The sequence below is a fragment of the Pseudoliparis swirei genome, chromosome 9 (genome assembly GCF_029220125.1).
Source record: "Pseudoliparis swirei isolate HS2019 ecotype Mariana Trench chromosome 9, NWPU_hadal_v1, whole genome shotgun sequence".
NCBI classification, from domain to species: Eukaryota; Metazoa; Chordata; class Actinopteri; order Perciformes; family Liparidae; genus Pseudoliparis; species Pseudoliparis swirei.
Window position 1 is genome coordinate 10,857,181 of NC_079396.1, and position 13,709 is coordinate 10,870,889.

The following is a 13,709-nucleotide window of genomic DNA, read 5'->3' on the forward strand; positions in this document are numbered from 1 at the left end:
CAATCCAATGCGATGGAGGAACAGCCCAAATGACACGCTGACACTGCCATAGATCTACGAGTCTCCAAATGAGGCCGTCTTTTTAAGTTGAGGATTTGTGAGGAGGCAAACAGACGATCTGATAACATGTTCAACTGGAACTGCTCCGGCAGGGCTCTCTGCCTGCTGAGTCAGACGGTGTGTGCAGCAGCGGCAGCAGCAGCACTGCCTCTGAATGGCTTGATGTTGTGAATCGTTTTGTTTGAGGTAATATTCTGCACACTGCTGTCATCTGAATGCTGATAAGAAATAATACACTATCCACTGTTGGTCGTCTGTGGTTTCAGATTCGCTGCAAAAACTGTTATGTTACAATTTGTGTGTACAATGTGTGGTTCCTGAGACAGAAAATAGGTCTATGTTTGTCTTCTGGCTTCAGGAGTCTGCAGTTTGTTTTTTCTAAAACATTTGAATGTAATAAACTAGCAATAACAAAGTGATTTACAAAGGACAGGCATAAGGCAAGATAATAAATAAAGTGAAAACAATGAACACATTTGATCAAATAGAAATAGTAAGAACGAGGAATGAAATAAAATACCAAATATGATACATAAACATACAACATTCTCGCAATACCAGACAATCACTTACTTTATATGTCTGCTGACTTTTAAATACAATGTTGTTGCAACCATATGTACATTCGTTGGGACGCATTACACGTGCATTAGAACAATGTTAACTCGAAAATAAAACGGACTTTATTTTAATGTCAGTTTAACAACTGCACAGTTGAAGAAAGTTCTCAGCTTAGGAAGAAGAACAAACTTAATTCACGGATGAAACGGTCTCCCCTGATTAAGCGGTTCGCACGATTGCCATGCAACTCCTCTTATCCACTCTGTTCCACAAAGGGAAACAGCTCACATGAGCCATCTGCTCCAAACAAGCATCTGTGTGTGTAGTTTCTGGAGGGAGCACGACATTGGGTTTGAAAAACTGTGTATCAAATCAAATATGTAACCAGAAATACACAGAAACACAGGGCCAGATAGTGGGTGCCGCGCACCATTCCCTGTCCATCAGTCGGCACAGCACACAGGAACACATTGAACTATTTTGATTAGAAAATAGCAGAGTTGCTCAACTCACAGGACGGAGAGTGAAGTGCCCCTGATCAATATTCCTTTGGAGGATGGCGGAGCGTAAATGAGCTAGACACACTAAAAGCCAACAATGCCTGACAACCCAAGCTGTTCTGCACCCCGTGGATCATCTTATCAAGCCCATCACGGCTCTGCACCTCCATGTGCTTCTCCATGGCAGGGTTCAGGCTTTTTGGAGTGCTTTCAGATCCATGAAATTGGATGTGAATTTGCATTTTTGGGCTAGCTTTATCAATGTGACCCACTGCAATAAATGAGGTGATTGCCGAGAAGAAAAAAGTAAGCCATTCTGTTAGAGTGTGAGCTCGAGGGGAATTGGTTATACGTGTCACCTAACCACTGGACAAGAGGCATAAAGAGTTTTAAAAACTTTCCAAAATGGGCTTTATTTAAACATTTCCAGCTATGATATAATTTGCCTTTATTCAGGGTTTATTCCGTATTTCTAATGTGTGCTGACCAATCTGTATATGATATACACAAAGCCAAATAAATAATAATAATGAAATACAAACTCTTAGGCTTTCATCCAGACAATTAAAGATGTTGTTTACATGGACAACCAACGGACAGTGACATCCTTACAGTGATGAATAAAAGAAAACTACATAGAAATAGAAAAATGCCAAAAACATGATATAAACACATATAAAACAGCAACCTCACTTTTCTTAGCAAACCAAAGTTGTGTCATCCATCACTTTATTTTGTGTGTTTTGTTGTTGTTTGTATCACCTTTGGATGGTGTTTGTGTGATTGTTGCATATTGCTTAAAAAGTAATGTTGTCATGACTAGACCCCTTTGGGTCTTTTTTTTATTAGGATACATGATTTATTTAAATTCTGCAAGATTTTGCTAAACATAATTCATCACTGAAATGTCTACTTTCTCATTGCAACAAACACACATTAAATGTGTCATTAAACATGCAACATCAAGGACAGAATGTGGTTTTGGGTAGGAACAGAAAAACATTTGCATTCAGTCCTGATAGAAAACTCTGACATGCAGCCAAGTACAAGAGCTATAATAGACAAGTCAAAAGCTTTTGGAATTTCGTGAGAATAAAACAAATTGATGTTTTAGAGTGAAGGGTTACTAATCACCAAGTAAAGCTGTGTGAACTTAATTACCGGTAAAATATAAGTCACCAAAAAGCTGCAATGAACAACTCGACATAAAGGTAAAACAAAGAAATGGAAAACTATCTAAGTATCTATGTCTGCTTCTCGCTTCCCTCAGCTCACCTCTCATGTGTTATCAGAGAAGCATCATGCAGTGAACAGTGAGTGACGCATGACATTTGAGGAATGATAAACATCAAAGGAGCCTAATTCTTACAGAGCGCTCCTGCTGATGTCTCCTGACAATTACAACACTGCTGTGAAGCGCTGCATTCAGAATATGTCCACGCCCCCCCCCCCCCCCCCCCCCAAGAGGATGTGAAGCCCAGATTGAGCACCTAGCATCACAGCGTTGACCATAAATGCCATTGTGCCTTCCTCGGATGCTCTCCAGCTCAAAGCAGACTTCATTTTCAACCCAGGCAAAATAAATTAAAGAGCACACAGCTGATGGAAATGAGAGAGGCCAGAAGAAAAGAAAAAAAAGCAATAGAAGTCTTGCAAAGTAATTATACAGATAAGACAGTTAGTTTAGACCAGTAAGAGAAAAAATGCAAATTGTGTGCAATTACAAGACGAAATTTGATATGAGAAATCATGAGAACCAAGATACAAGGGAGTCCCATCATGCATTGCTTTCATAAATACAGCTATTTCACCCTCCATTAAACACTCCGTTGCCCTTGTGGCTCCATGAGCAGCACAGCATTGGGGCGGTGGCATGTTCCCTCTTCAGGCAGGCGTCTTATACACGTTGCCTATTTGGCAGACCTTGGGATCTGTTGCATAATGTTGCATCTTGCCTCAGTGTAAATCCTTAGTTACTCCAAAGATATTCCTCCGAGATTAGAAAATCCAATCTGGCTCAATAACCAACTAGATTATTCCTTCCAGCAGTGCCAGCAGGCGAGCAGAACCTTTTCAACATTTAAGTCTGTATGGTCAAGAGGATCAAGAACCTTTATACTTTTAGAGCTTTAAACTCCTACCAGATGGCAACAGATACCGTTACATCATCCGTCCTCTAGAGGATTAAACATGTAGGCTATGCACCACACATGCATGCAATACAAGTCTGATGATATGTGACATCACTAGTTTGTGCAAATCCTAGACATTGATATTTTCGCAAATCCTAAGCATTGCTATGTTTGCCTTATCAGCAAGGACTTCCATGAATAAAGCCCAGATATAGACAACACTGTTACAGTGCCCAAACGCCTTGGTTTTAGACTACCAGAGCTAATGGGATTAACCTGTACACATTACTGTAGAGCTGTGTGATTAGTTTATTAATGGCCTTTACTTTGGCCTTTGTCTCACAGAGTGAGGAGGTGCAACTCTTCGTCTTTGAAGGAGCAGATTGAGTTACTCTGAGTCAGAGTCTGTTACAAATGACACAGGACTGACTCTCCCGACAGGCTGCTCTTCCATGAATGATTCCCCTGGCTTGAGACCCGCTCAATCATGGAGCAGAATTAATTAAGTCAAGAGCAATAAATAAGATGTACGACATATCAGCACTGATGTTTGTCCTCATCTGTTGACAAAAGCAGCGGGTCTCAGGTCAGGCCCAGGAAACGGATGAGACTAATCACAATTACATACAGTTCAGGTCAGGCCTTGAAATGTGAACATGATGAACAGCTTGATGGCAACTCCAGGCACCGATTTGCACGAAATGCCTAAGATGCAATACTGCTTGGTGACAAAGAAGCACCAAGTTGTGGCGAGATGGATACGTCAGTGCTCTCCCTGCCAAGGATCATTTCTGGGTCTGCTATGGCAGAGACACAGACATCAGAATCCAATCTAGCTGCACCATCTGTTCACAGATATCAGGACTGTCATTTGATACGGGCCGGCCATCAAGAGTGGGGCCTCAAGTTCACCTTGCCATCAGAGACGCCTTAGACGCTCGTCTTATAAAATGTGATGCATGAAGGCTGTAAAGCATCAACTATACTGGGCTGTCAAGGCCCACAACTCACTCATCACAGGGGTGTGGGACGTTTAATAGAGTAAACACCAGCACTGGAGCTTCAAATCAGGGTGAAAGAATAAAAGCATGACAGGAACATCGGCAGTTAATGTGGGTTTTCTCATTAGTAACTTTAACGGTATAGGCCGACTGGAAGAGTCGCTAGCTACTGGCTGTTGTTTTGTTCGAGAAGATCAAGTCTGACAACAAACAATTTCCAGAGAATCCTACTGGGTCATTATACTTTTAGTGAACCACAACTTCTGATGTTTAATGAAACCTTTACTTTCCAAGGCAAACAAAGACTCAGATGATCTCAAAAGAACCGCGTGAAATAGCAAGTGAAATAACAAGACTGAAAATAACACTAAATTGCTCAAGACAACAAAACAAAATTATAAAGTGGCACTTTTGGCTATTCAAAATCATCGACACATTACCGCATGGGCGAAGTGGGAACTTACTGAGGCCTTGAGGGGCCCTGAATTGGTCTTATGATTAATTATCATTTTTGTAATGTAAATTTGGAGCAAACATTATTTCAAAAATGATAATTAAATAGTTTGAATGCTTTGTAAATTAGCCGATTAACTCACAATCATAATCACATAATCTCGTTTGTCTCTCTCCGAAGGCAGTCGCATTTTTCTCTCCCTCTCCTCCCCATGACCTTCCCTGCTTGGCTCCTATCGTCATGTCTTGTTTTATACTTGAGAGACGCTCTTCGAACTAAAAACCATGGATTTGATCAACTGGACTCTCAACGCAATTGACACCATCTTCTCGACGAGAAGCTCGGGTTCGGGAACCTGCCCGCCCTGCCGGGACGTTGGCAGCTGGTTACACGATGGACGCGTGGGAGCGTCGGCGTGTCGTGTTCCTAGCGGCCCTTTCCGTGGAGGACGTAGAAGACGTCTACCTATTCGGAACTATGATTACAGGATTTCTGCTGTTTGGATTTGGCGCTGCCCTGGTTTATCGGAAAATTAAGGAAACGGTGACAGCTGTTAAAAGCCCCCTAAGGCTGCCCGAATGCGCTGGGTAGAGTTGTTGGCACTCACTGTGGGCATTAAACCGCCAGAATGATAACATCGTGGAGAAGCTGACGGCTCTGCAAATGAATTGGATCGATTTGAAAACCTATTGGACAATGGGAGGAAAATGAAGGGATAGTAGTTGCGCAAATTGAATGCAGCTACTGGAAGACCAAACAATCCCAATCTTATCTGCTTTCGGCTCCCTCAACTAGAACGGGCCTTGGCCGAGGCCGTTACTGGAACAACAACTCCCCTGAAGATCGCTGAAGTGAGAATCTCTCTCATTCCCGTCCCCCTATCCACAGACACCTGTGGTTGTTGTCTCCCCAGGACCTTTCAAGGCTATCTCCATGGCAACGACCATCTTGCGGACTGAGAACTCTGTCTGTTGTGGCCTGGGGGAGGACGACATACCAGGCCACTCACACACGAACTTTCAACACACTGATATGCATTCACTACCCTCACCCCAATCCCACGCCTTCGCCTGCTTCGTACCCCCAGTGTGACGAGACGGGGTCTGTGACTGGCGCCGTAATGGCTGCTGGACCGGCTGGCTGCTTGTCTGTGCTGGTTACCTTCTGCCCCCCAATGGCTGGGCTTAGATCACCCCCCCCCCCTCCCCCCATCTCTATGTTGCAAGTCATGTTTAAAATGTATGTGCTTATGTGCTCTCTCCCCTCATGTTATGCTGTAATCTTCATCCTTTCTTGCCATTTCGTTGCCTCTGTAGCTGTACTCTAGCAATGACAATAAATTGAATCCAATCCAATCCAATAATGACTTAGAGGCAACTTGATAGAAAGCCGGTGATCTTCTTCTCTGTGGTTCATTGTGTTGGTTTAATTTAAATGAAGGTGTCTTTTCACATGTTAACATACACTTTGCTGTACGTGGCGTTTATAAAACTACGGGCCACAAATGGCAGGGATTCAACATGTCAAAGAAATAAATACAATTTCAAAGTAAGTACAGGCTACTTTGGGGTTGGTGTGTAGCATGTTGCTATTGTGCAACCAGACTATGCTTGGGGAGGGCACAGCTGCTGACTTTGTGTCCTGGGCCTGTGGTCATGATCATCTGTTCATGTTACAAATCATTTTGATACGACAAATTGTTTGGTGAAAAATAATATGGACTTACATGCAACATGCAGACTGGCCTCCCTGCTGACGATGGTGCCAAAAGAGTTTGATGCCAGGCACTGGTAGATGCCAACATCTTCCTCTTTGTTCAGATGGCTGATGCGTAGGTTTCCTCCCATGAGAGAGTAGCGTGACCCTGGTCTGGGCAGGATGAAAGATTCATTGAGCTTCCACCTGTGAATGTAAGCATGACACACACAAAAACACATCCTTAATACAAAGAATAAAGATGGCCTGTATGTTGTTTGACCTATTGTTCAGACTAACTGATGCTGTTGCAAAAAGTCCAATTAATGTCAAATAGAGAAAACCAGGAGCCTGAACTTTGACCAAACAGCTCTATTATGGATAAAACAGACAAAACCCAAATGAATAGAACTCAAAGGATACATCTCTTACTCACCAATCAAATGCTCTATATTCCTCTGGCATTTCCCTTGTTTTTTAGCCCGTTTCTCCATCAATGACAACCACATGAGTGTGCCTCTTTCCCCACGAATCAAAAACCTCCCCTCCAATCAACGTGATTATCAGACAGAGGGGGGCAAGCACCAGGGGCCGGATTCATCCAGCTCTGTGCAGATTCACGACTGAAATGATGTGCGCACGGAGACAGAAACGTCCATCTGCGTTCTTTTCATCAGATTCAGAAAGCTTGATGATTCGGCATTATTGATCTCATTTCCACTCTGTTAGCCATAATGTAGAAACACTCATTTGCATATCGGTAATAAGACATGTTGATGCTAAATATGAAAAAGTGCAGTTTCACCTACCGTTTTAATTGGCGAGTTTCTCCAATAGATATTTTATATGAATATTTGTAGCGTCAATACTGCTTATTCATCACATTTCTACAAACCATAATTGTAGTAAATTCTCAGTTACAAGTATTATTAAATGTCTAGGATGATGAATGATTCATTCATAGTGCTCATACTGATAGACTTTACAAATTGTTTCGTTATTAAAAAATAACAACAATCAACAGGGAGTTCATGGCTCACATGTAAAGAAAAAAAAGAAAGAAAGTAAAGTTATCTCTCATAAATAGTTTCAAATGTTTGTAAATGCACCTTCGATTGACTTTCAGGAATGCTGCATAGCCTGCAAATATCAAGTCAGTCTGACATTTGATCATGTGATCAGTTATAGTTGACTAATGTATGTAATTATATATATATACATGGGGAAGAGAGAGAACAGCAAGTTTTGAGTTGCTAACAATCAGTTTTTAACTACATAAGATTTCCGTGTGGCTTGATTTTGGAGATGAAACGTTCACTTTGCATAATTAAAGCTTATGGTCTCAGAAAACCTGCTGAGTTGTTGCCAGTTCAACCGAGTAAAACATGTGATGATATTAATCTCCTCACTGATTATGGAGACTAGAAGACAGTTACAGACTATAAAACAGAAAAACACAAAAGAATTGTTTTGCAGAAATAGGCTGTTGAAATTGTCTGTATTGTGCCCAGGAAAAAAACAATAGTCAATGGGAAAGAAAATGAGGAGAAAAAATAAGAGAGTAAACAAAGACAAAGACGAAAAGTGGCACTTGCAAAAGGAGACTCTAGAAAAAGCTTTTCTTTGGAGGAAAATAGGCACACTTTAAGTTGAATATTAGCTCATTGGTCTTGATTAGATTTTCAAACCTCTTTGAGAAAAAGGAGACTTGGGGTTTTCTATTTCTGACCTTCTTCCTCCTCCTTCACTGGTTAGGATTAAGACAAAGGCAGCGGCGGGCAGGGTTTAAGGGAGGGAATGGAGGGACATATGCAGCAGAGCGGTGCTCAATGGCAGATTGGCTGATTAGTTTGATTTAGTGATTTGGGTTTGCAGCTGGAACTGGTCCAAGAGCTGCAGATGAGACAAATCAAGGGTGCATGGTGGCAACTTGGAGTGGGGGCTTCATGTGGTTGGAGTCTTTGGGTAGTCTTGGGCAAATGAATTTGTCCTTGGGGACTCTGAAATAGACCTGCCTTCAAAGGAAGCAGTGAAGAGCCACTCGGCATATGGTGTCCTGCTGCTGCTCCTCACAAAGATCCTCAACTCCTTTCCAAATCTGGCAGAAGTAACCTTTGGTTAGGAAAAGGAAATTGCAAAGGAGACGACGGCCCTATGATGTATGCCGACTGAACTAGCAACACAGCATTATGTCCATCTGAATACCAGGCCCATCAGGACAGCTTGTGATCAATCTGAAAACCTCGTCTTAATGGGCTACATCAGCTGCCACAGTTTGTGGCACTGCAGTAATTAAAGAGCTCATTAAAGCAAAGTTTGATTAGATATGGAGCCGAACAAGCTCCCAGAACTTCAACTCAGAAGGGCAAAGAAACTTGCAGATATGAACTGGTTTTCACTTTAAAAACTAGGACTACCCAGATGGTGAAATAGCGACTGATTGCTTAATAAGTATTCCAGTCGATCCCAGTGATAAGATCGTGAACATTCATTTCAATTTGTGCCCATTAGGCATAACACCAAGGATCTTCAAGCTACATTAACGGCTGCATATGCTGATATTATGAAGGATCGTTTCAACCTATTACACATTAAATGCTTGGCTTTGCAATTTGCATTTAATTAGACTGACAGGAGCACAACAGCTATGTGGCCTCATTTGATAGCTTATAAATGAATAGCTTATGCGCTCGATACACTTTAAAGCAAATCATTGTTCGTCATTCGTTTCCATTCGTTATCATTTTAGCTGCAGGGGAAGTGGGTACCAACTTCTTTCCAACACAATCGAGTACCGAGCAAGCACAATGAAGAGCATTTCTGTCTGTGCACCTTAGTCCATCAAGTGATTTGAATCGTGTGATAACATCATCAGCATCATCAGATGCCCTGTGGCAATCTGGGTGCAGCCGTGGGCAGTGATGCTGCACATCAAATGTAACTGTCGCTGTCCCGAGGCTGTGATATGGGAGGGCATCTTCTGCCCCATCATCTCTGGTATGTGAAACACACTCCACTGGCGTTTTCCTCCACACTCAATCTCTGTCATGACGGCAGCAGAGTTTAGGGGCATGATTCTCTTGAGTCACTAGATCTTTCCAATGGTCAGTGATACCGATGACAGGAAGCTCTAAAAGGGAATCTACAGCGGATCAATGTCCCCCCCCCCCCTCCCACCCGCCAAGGCGAATATACAATAGATCAACAACTGAGCCCAATTAATTCGTCATTCTCAAATTAACCATGACTGACAGGGACGCCAACTGCTGCAGGCGGTGAGCAGCAGCGAGCCATAAGGTCGACCAATCGCCACTTTTCCCAGGGCATTAAATCCAATCTCATTTGTTTTGTAAATTATCTGCACTTCAAAGCTCTGCGAAAGTTCTGCAGGACCAAACCTGTAAAGCAATGCCTGGAGATGTTACCTGTAGAAGGGTGGCGGGTGTCCCTGGGCCTCACAGCTAAACACCACCTCTCTGCGATTCTCCCCCGGTCGAAGGGGAAAGACCACACTGCCGGGTTGTTTGGTGAACACGGGCCTCAGCAAGACTCCGCTTCCTGGGTGGAGAACCAACACAAATACATCAGCGTTCATGTCCTGGTGAGCATGAAAACCATTTGTTCTGCTGTCAAGTAGATATTGCAGGCTTAGACTGTAAGGAAGCAAACGGAAAAACAGTGCAGCACAAGGAACATCTTAATGTACAGACTTGTCACAATTTCATTTTAACCCTTCAAACGTATCACCATCTTCGCAGGGGACGTCAATCAATAGGACAATTTAAATAAAATGCCACAACAAAAGCTGAGAGTAATATGGTGTCATTTCAAATCGGCCCCTCTCATTTGAGCCATTCAATTCAATTCAATTTATTTTGTAAAGCCCAATATCACAAATGCACATGCCCCGTGTGACTCAGATGGAGAAAGAAGGAAATCATTCCCAACATTTGAGGAAAATACTTGAAGGATTGTTATTCTTCCTATAATACAAAATTAAAACCAACTCTTGTACTCCTTCCAAATGGTTTGTATTCCACTTCAAACTGACTTCTATATTTCATCCGAACCTCCTAGAATTATTTATAATACACTTCTATAACGCTCATGTCTATAATGCAATAAAAATACATACTACGTTATTACATTATAATCTACTTAGAGCAATGTTTTGTTGATGGAAGGATTGTATATACACATTAAAATGATAACAATGTGATTATAACTCACAAAGAGAGGTAATGTGCTAAATTTAAAGTCAAACATTGTATGTGTTAATTATATGAAACAATGATGACGTAATACGATACAATGCATTAAAACAGGGAAATTATCATAATGTATTAAAGATATGTGAATTATAATGCACTATTATCAGTGAGTGACCAGCAATATTGATATAAGATACTTTACCTAATAATAATTAATTATAAAATATTTTCTAATGCGTTTTGATTATTGTTCTAAATAATTATTCATATTTTAAGAGTATTGACAACTCAAATTATACAGTGAATTATATAAAGCACATTATAATGCATTATAAAATGTTTATAATGCATCAAAAACATGGTTTGCAGTTATACAACAAATCACCAGTGCAGCTTGCAAATACCTTGAATGATAATTAAACTGTTTTTCTGCATACATGCCATGCATTTACAGTTTGTATTATCATTATTAGTCATCAAGTGGTGTTCTGCAAGAAAGAAATACTTTTAATCATACAATATAGCACAGCAAATAGATTAGTGCCATAACTCCAAATGTGAGGGATACATGGCATTTTCTTTGCACCAACAAAGACAACAAGCTGCATGTCTAGTTTGACATGCGTTTCCTTGTTAATTACCCAGGCTCAATAGGGAATGCATGTTGTGAAAGCACAGCCCACAGTCACAGTGACCCATGGGGTAGTCAACTCTTCACAGAAGTAAACACTTCTTTCCGAGAAGGAAGAGAATTCCCTTGTATTTGTCAGAATACATTTGCGCTTCTTTAATGACAAAGAAGTGGGAAGAGTCTGTAGGCATGGTAACTAAGTTATACGAGAGGCAGGTATCCTTTTCAAGTCGCTGGCGCCATGGGAGTACAAGTTTATCCTCAATACCCAAAATAACTCTGAGAGGGTGGGGATGTTTGACAAGGGACCTTGTACACTGATTGTTCCTCTCCACAAGGATAAACCTCTCAGAAAGTTACACAGAATAAAAGGCCGCCTAATTATAATCTTTGTTAGATGAAGTGTGTCCCTCGAAACAGCTTTGAGAGACGAGTGATTACCAGAAGACATCTCTTCCATACTGCAACACAAACATTCACACTTGTTGTACACAAACTAGGAAGAATGATGACGCCTGCAATAAATATGCGATGAATCACTCTTCCCTATTACATTTATAAATGAGTCCGGCTACCAAGTCATAAACATTTGCATTCGGCATCATTTTTTAAACATGCTTGAATTCAGCTGGGAGTCCCACAACATGATCCAGCTCTTTAGTTATGAATTAGCACTTTAAGTTGCATCGATTCAAAAGTCAGAACCCAAAGACAAAATTGTGCGATTTAAAATGTATATTTCATATCCCAAATTAATTGTAGATTTTGAACGAATCATTTTAACAAATACATTTTTCAGTATTGCGTTTGTTCCATCTCGTGAGTTTGTTCTCCCACGCTGCATCAAATGGCATAGGATTCATTCATCACGTATGTAGTGTTTACTACAGGGAATAATGTTAAAGACGGACACATTGTAAAGGAGTTCAATTCTACCGTTACTGTAGATACTGTATGAAACAATTGTTGAAATATACTGTTCAAGTGTAACAACTTTAGTTCATGAAGGTTATCATATTGAAATAAATGTATATTGTAAATACCATGCTGTTATTGTTTTTATGACCAGTCGCTTTATTATTCAGGGCTGCTGCCGGTGTTGTGCCAACAACTCGTGAATGCATGGAAACTGTAAAAAGAAAATGCTGCTCCGTCGCTGCTCTTGCTCATCCTCATCGCATTTAGAATCACCACCGGATTAGGAATGGTACGTGATTCATGGTGCTTATTTTATGTGTTGGACCTCACACTTATCACTTGCGCCCTGCTGTTGCTATGCTTAAAACACGAACAACCGTTCAACGGAACCACTTGTTTGACTCCTACGACAACCGAATGGTGCTGAACCGCATCTGTCAGAACACATTTGCCTTGGTGTGCATTGCACTAACAATCAATCCCTAAAATGACTGCAATGCAAACACCTAACTCAATGCTCAACGAGAAAGGTGCACTTAGAGTGCAGATCTCTCTCAGCCAGGTGAGTCCCCCCAGCCACGAGAGGTCCATGAACATGAAGCCATAACTGGTTATTAAAAATGTTGTGCAGCTTGCTGCTGCAGACATAAAAGATGCACGCTTGCTCAGTCACAGACGTGCGGACGCACACAGGCACACACACACACACACAACAACTGAAGACATGACCTCTCCCCAGGCTGCAATAACGCATGTGACCAACGTAGATATTTGGTTGAAGCCTGTGCTTTTGGTTCTGGTCTTTGGTAGCACCCTGGCAGCTCCTAGCCGATAATAATGGTGACCAAGTGTCAGAATAATGAGAACGGATTGAGCTCCGGAGGCTGTGCCTGGGGGCTCAGCTCAAACTGATGCAAACTCCATGAAACTCCTGTGTTGCCGTCATGGGAGGCGATGTAAGATGCAGCAGGAAAAAGGAGAATATTTTTTTTAGCCCACTTTTTGGTAATCAAACACAGTGGTGCGACACACTACTAGACTGTGATCTACAGGTATGGGACATTGAGGGAATTCTTTTTCAGGAAGATCTTCATTTGTTGCCATACCAGTTGGCTTCACCAGATCGTAGATGCATATTGGAAAGGCATCTGTTAAACGTCAACATGCACACTCAAATTGACAGACTGGAGGGAATCAATAAATGATGTTGAAACCAGAATCTAACGGCAGATCCAACACCGAGCAGCCCAGAACACAGGCAGCAATATAATGGGGAAAACACACACAGTGAAATGTACTAATTAAGAAACCTAACAGGAAGTTGACTGCCCAAGGCTGCAGGACAGAGATCGAGGTCATGATGAAAGGGTCTGACAGTGGGCCGCCTACACTCATATCTGTCACCTGCTGCCAGATGCAGCTGCTTTTTGAAGGCTCTTCAGACAACACAAGACTCAGCATCGAAGCACAAGTGCAAGGCAGAGGGAGCTGTTTAGGGGGGTGCAATAAAAACTAATCTCAAATTCAATACTCGCTGACAGCAAAT

At 41.6% G+C, this 13,709-nt stretch overlaps 1 protein-coding gene across 4 annotated transcripts in view; it reads right to left on the reverse strand.

Annotated features, from left to right (window-relative positions):
• Positions 1-13,709, reverse strand: part of cntn3a.1 (contactin 3a, tandem duplicate 1) — a 76,724-nt gene that overhangs the window by 49,602 nt on the left and 13,413 nt on the right. For all 4 annotated transcript variants that reach the window (XM_056423607.1, XM_056423605.1, XM_056423609.1 and 1 more), the window contains exons 3-4: positions 9,829-9,961; positions 6,435-6,610 (exon numbers count right to left, since the gene is read on the reverse strand). In XM_056423607.1, the coding sequence (XP_056279582.1) occupies positions 6,435-6,610; positions 9,829-9,961 (309 nt within the window). The remainder of the gene's footprint in view (positions 1-6,434; positions 6,611-9,828; positions 9,962-13,709) is intronic.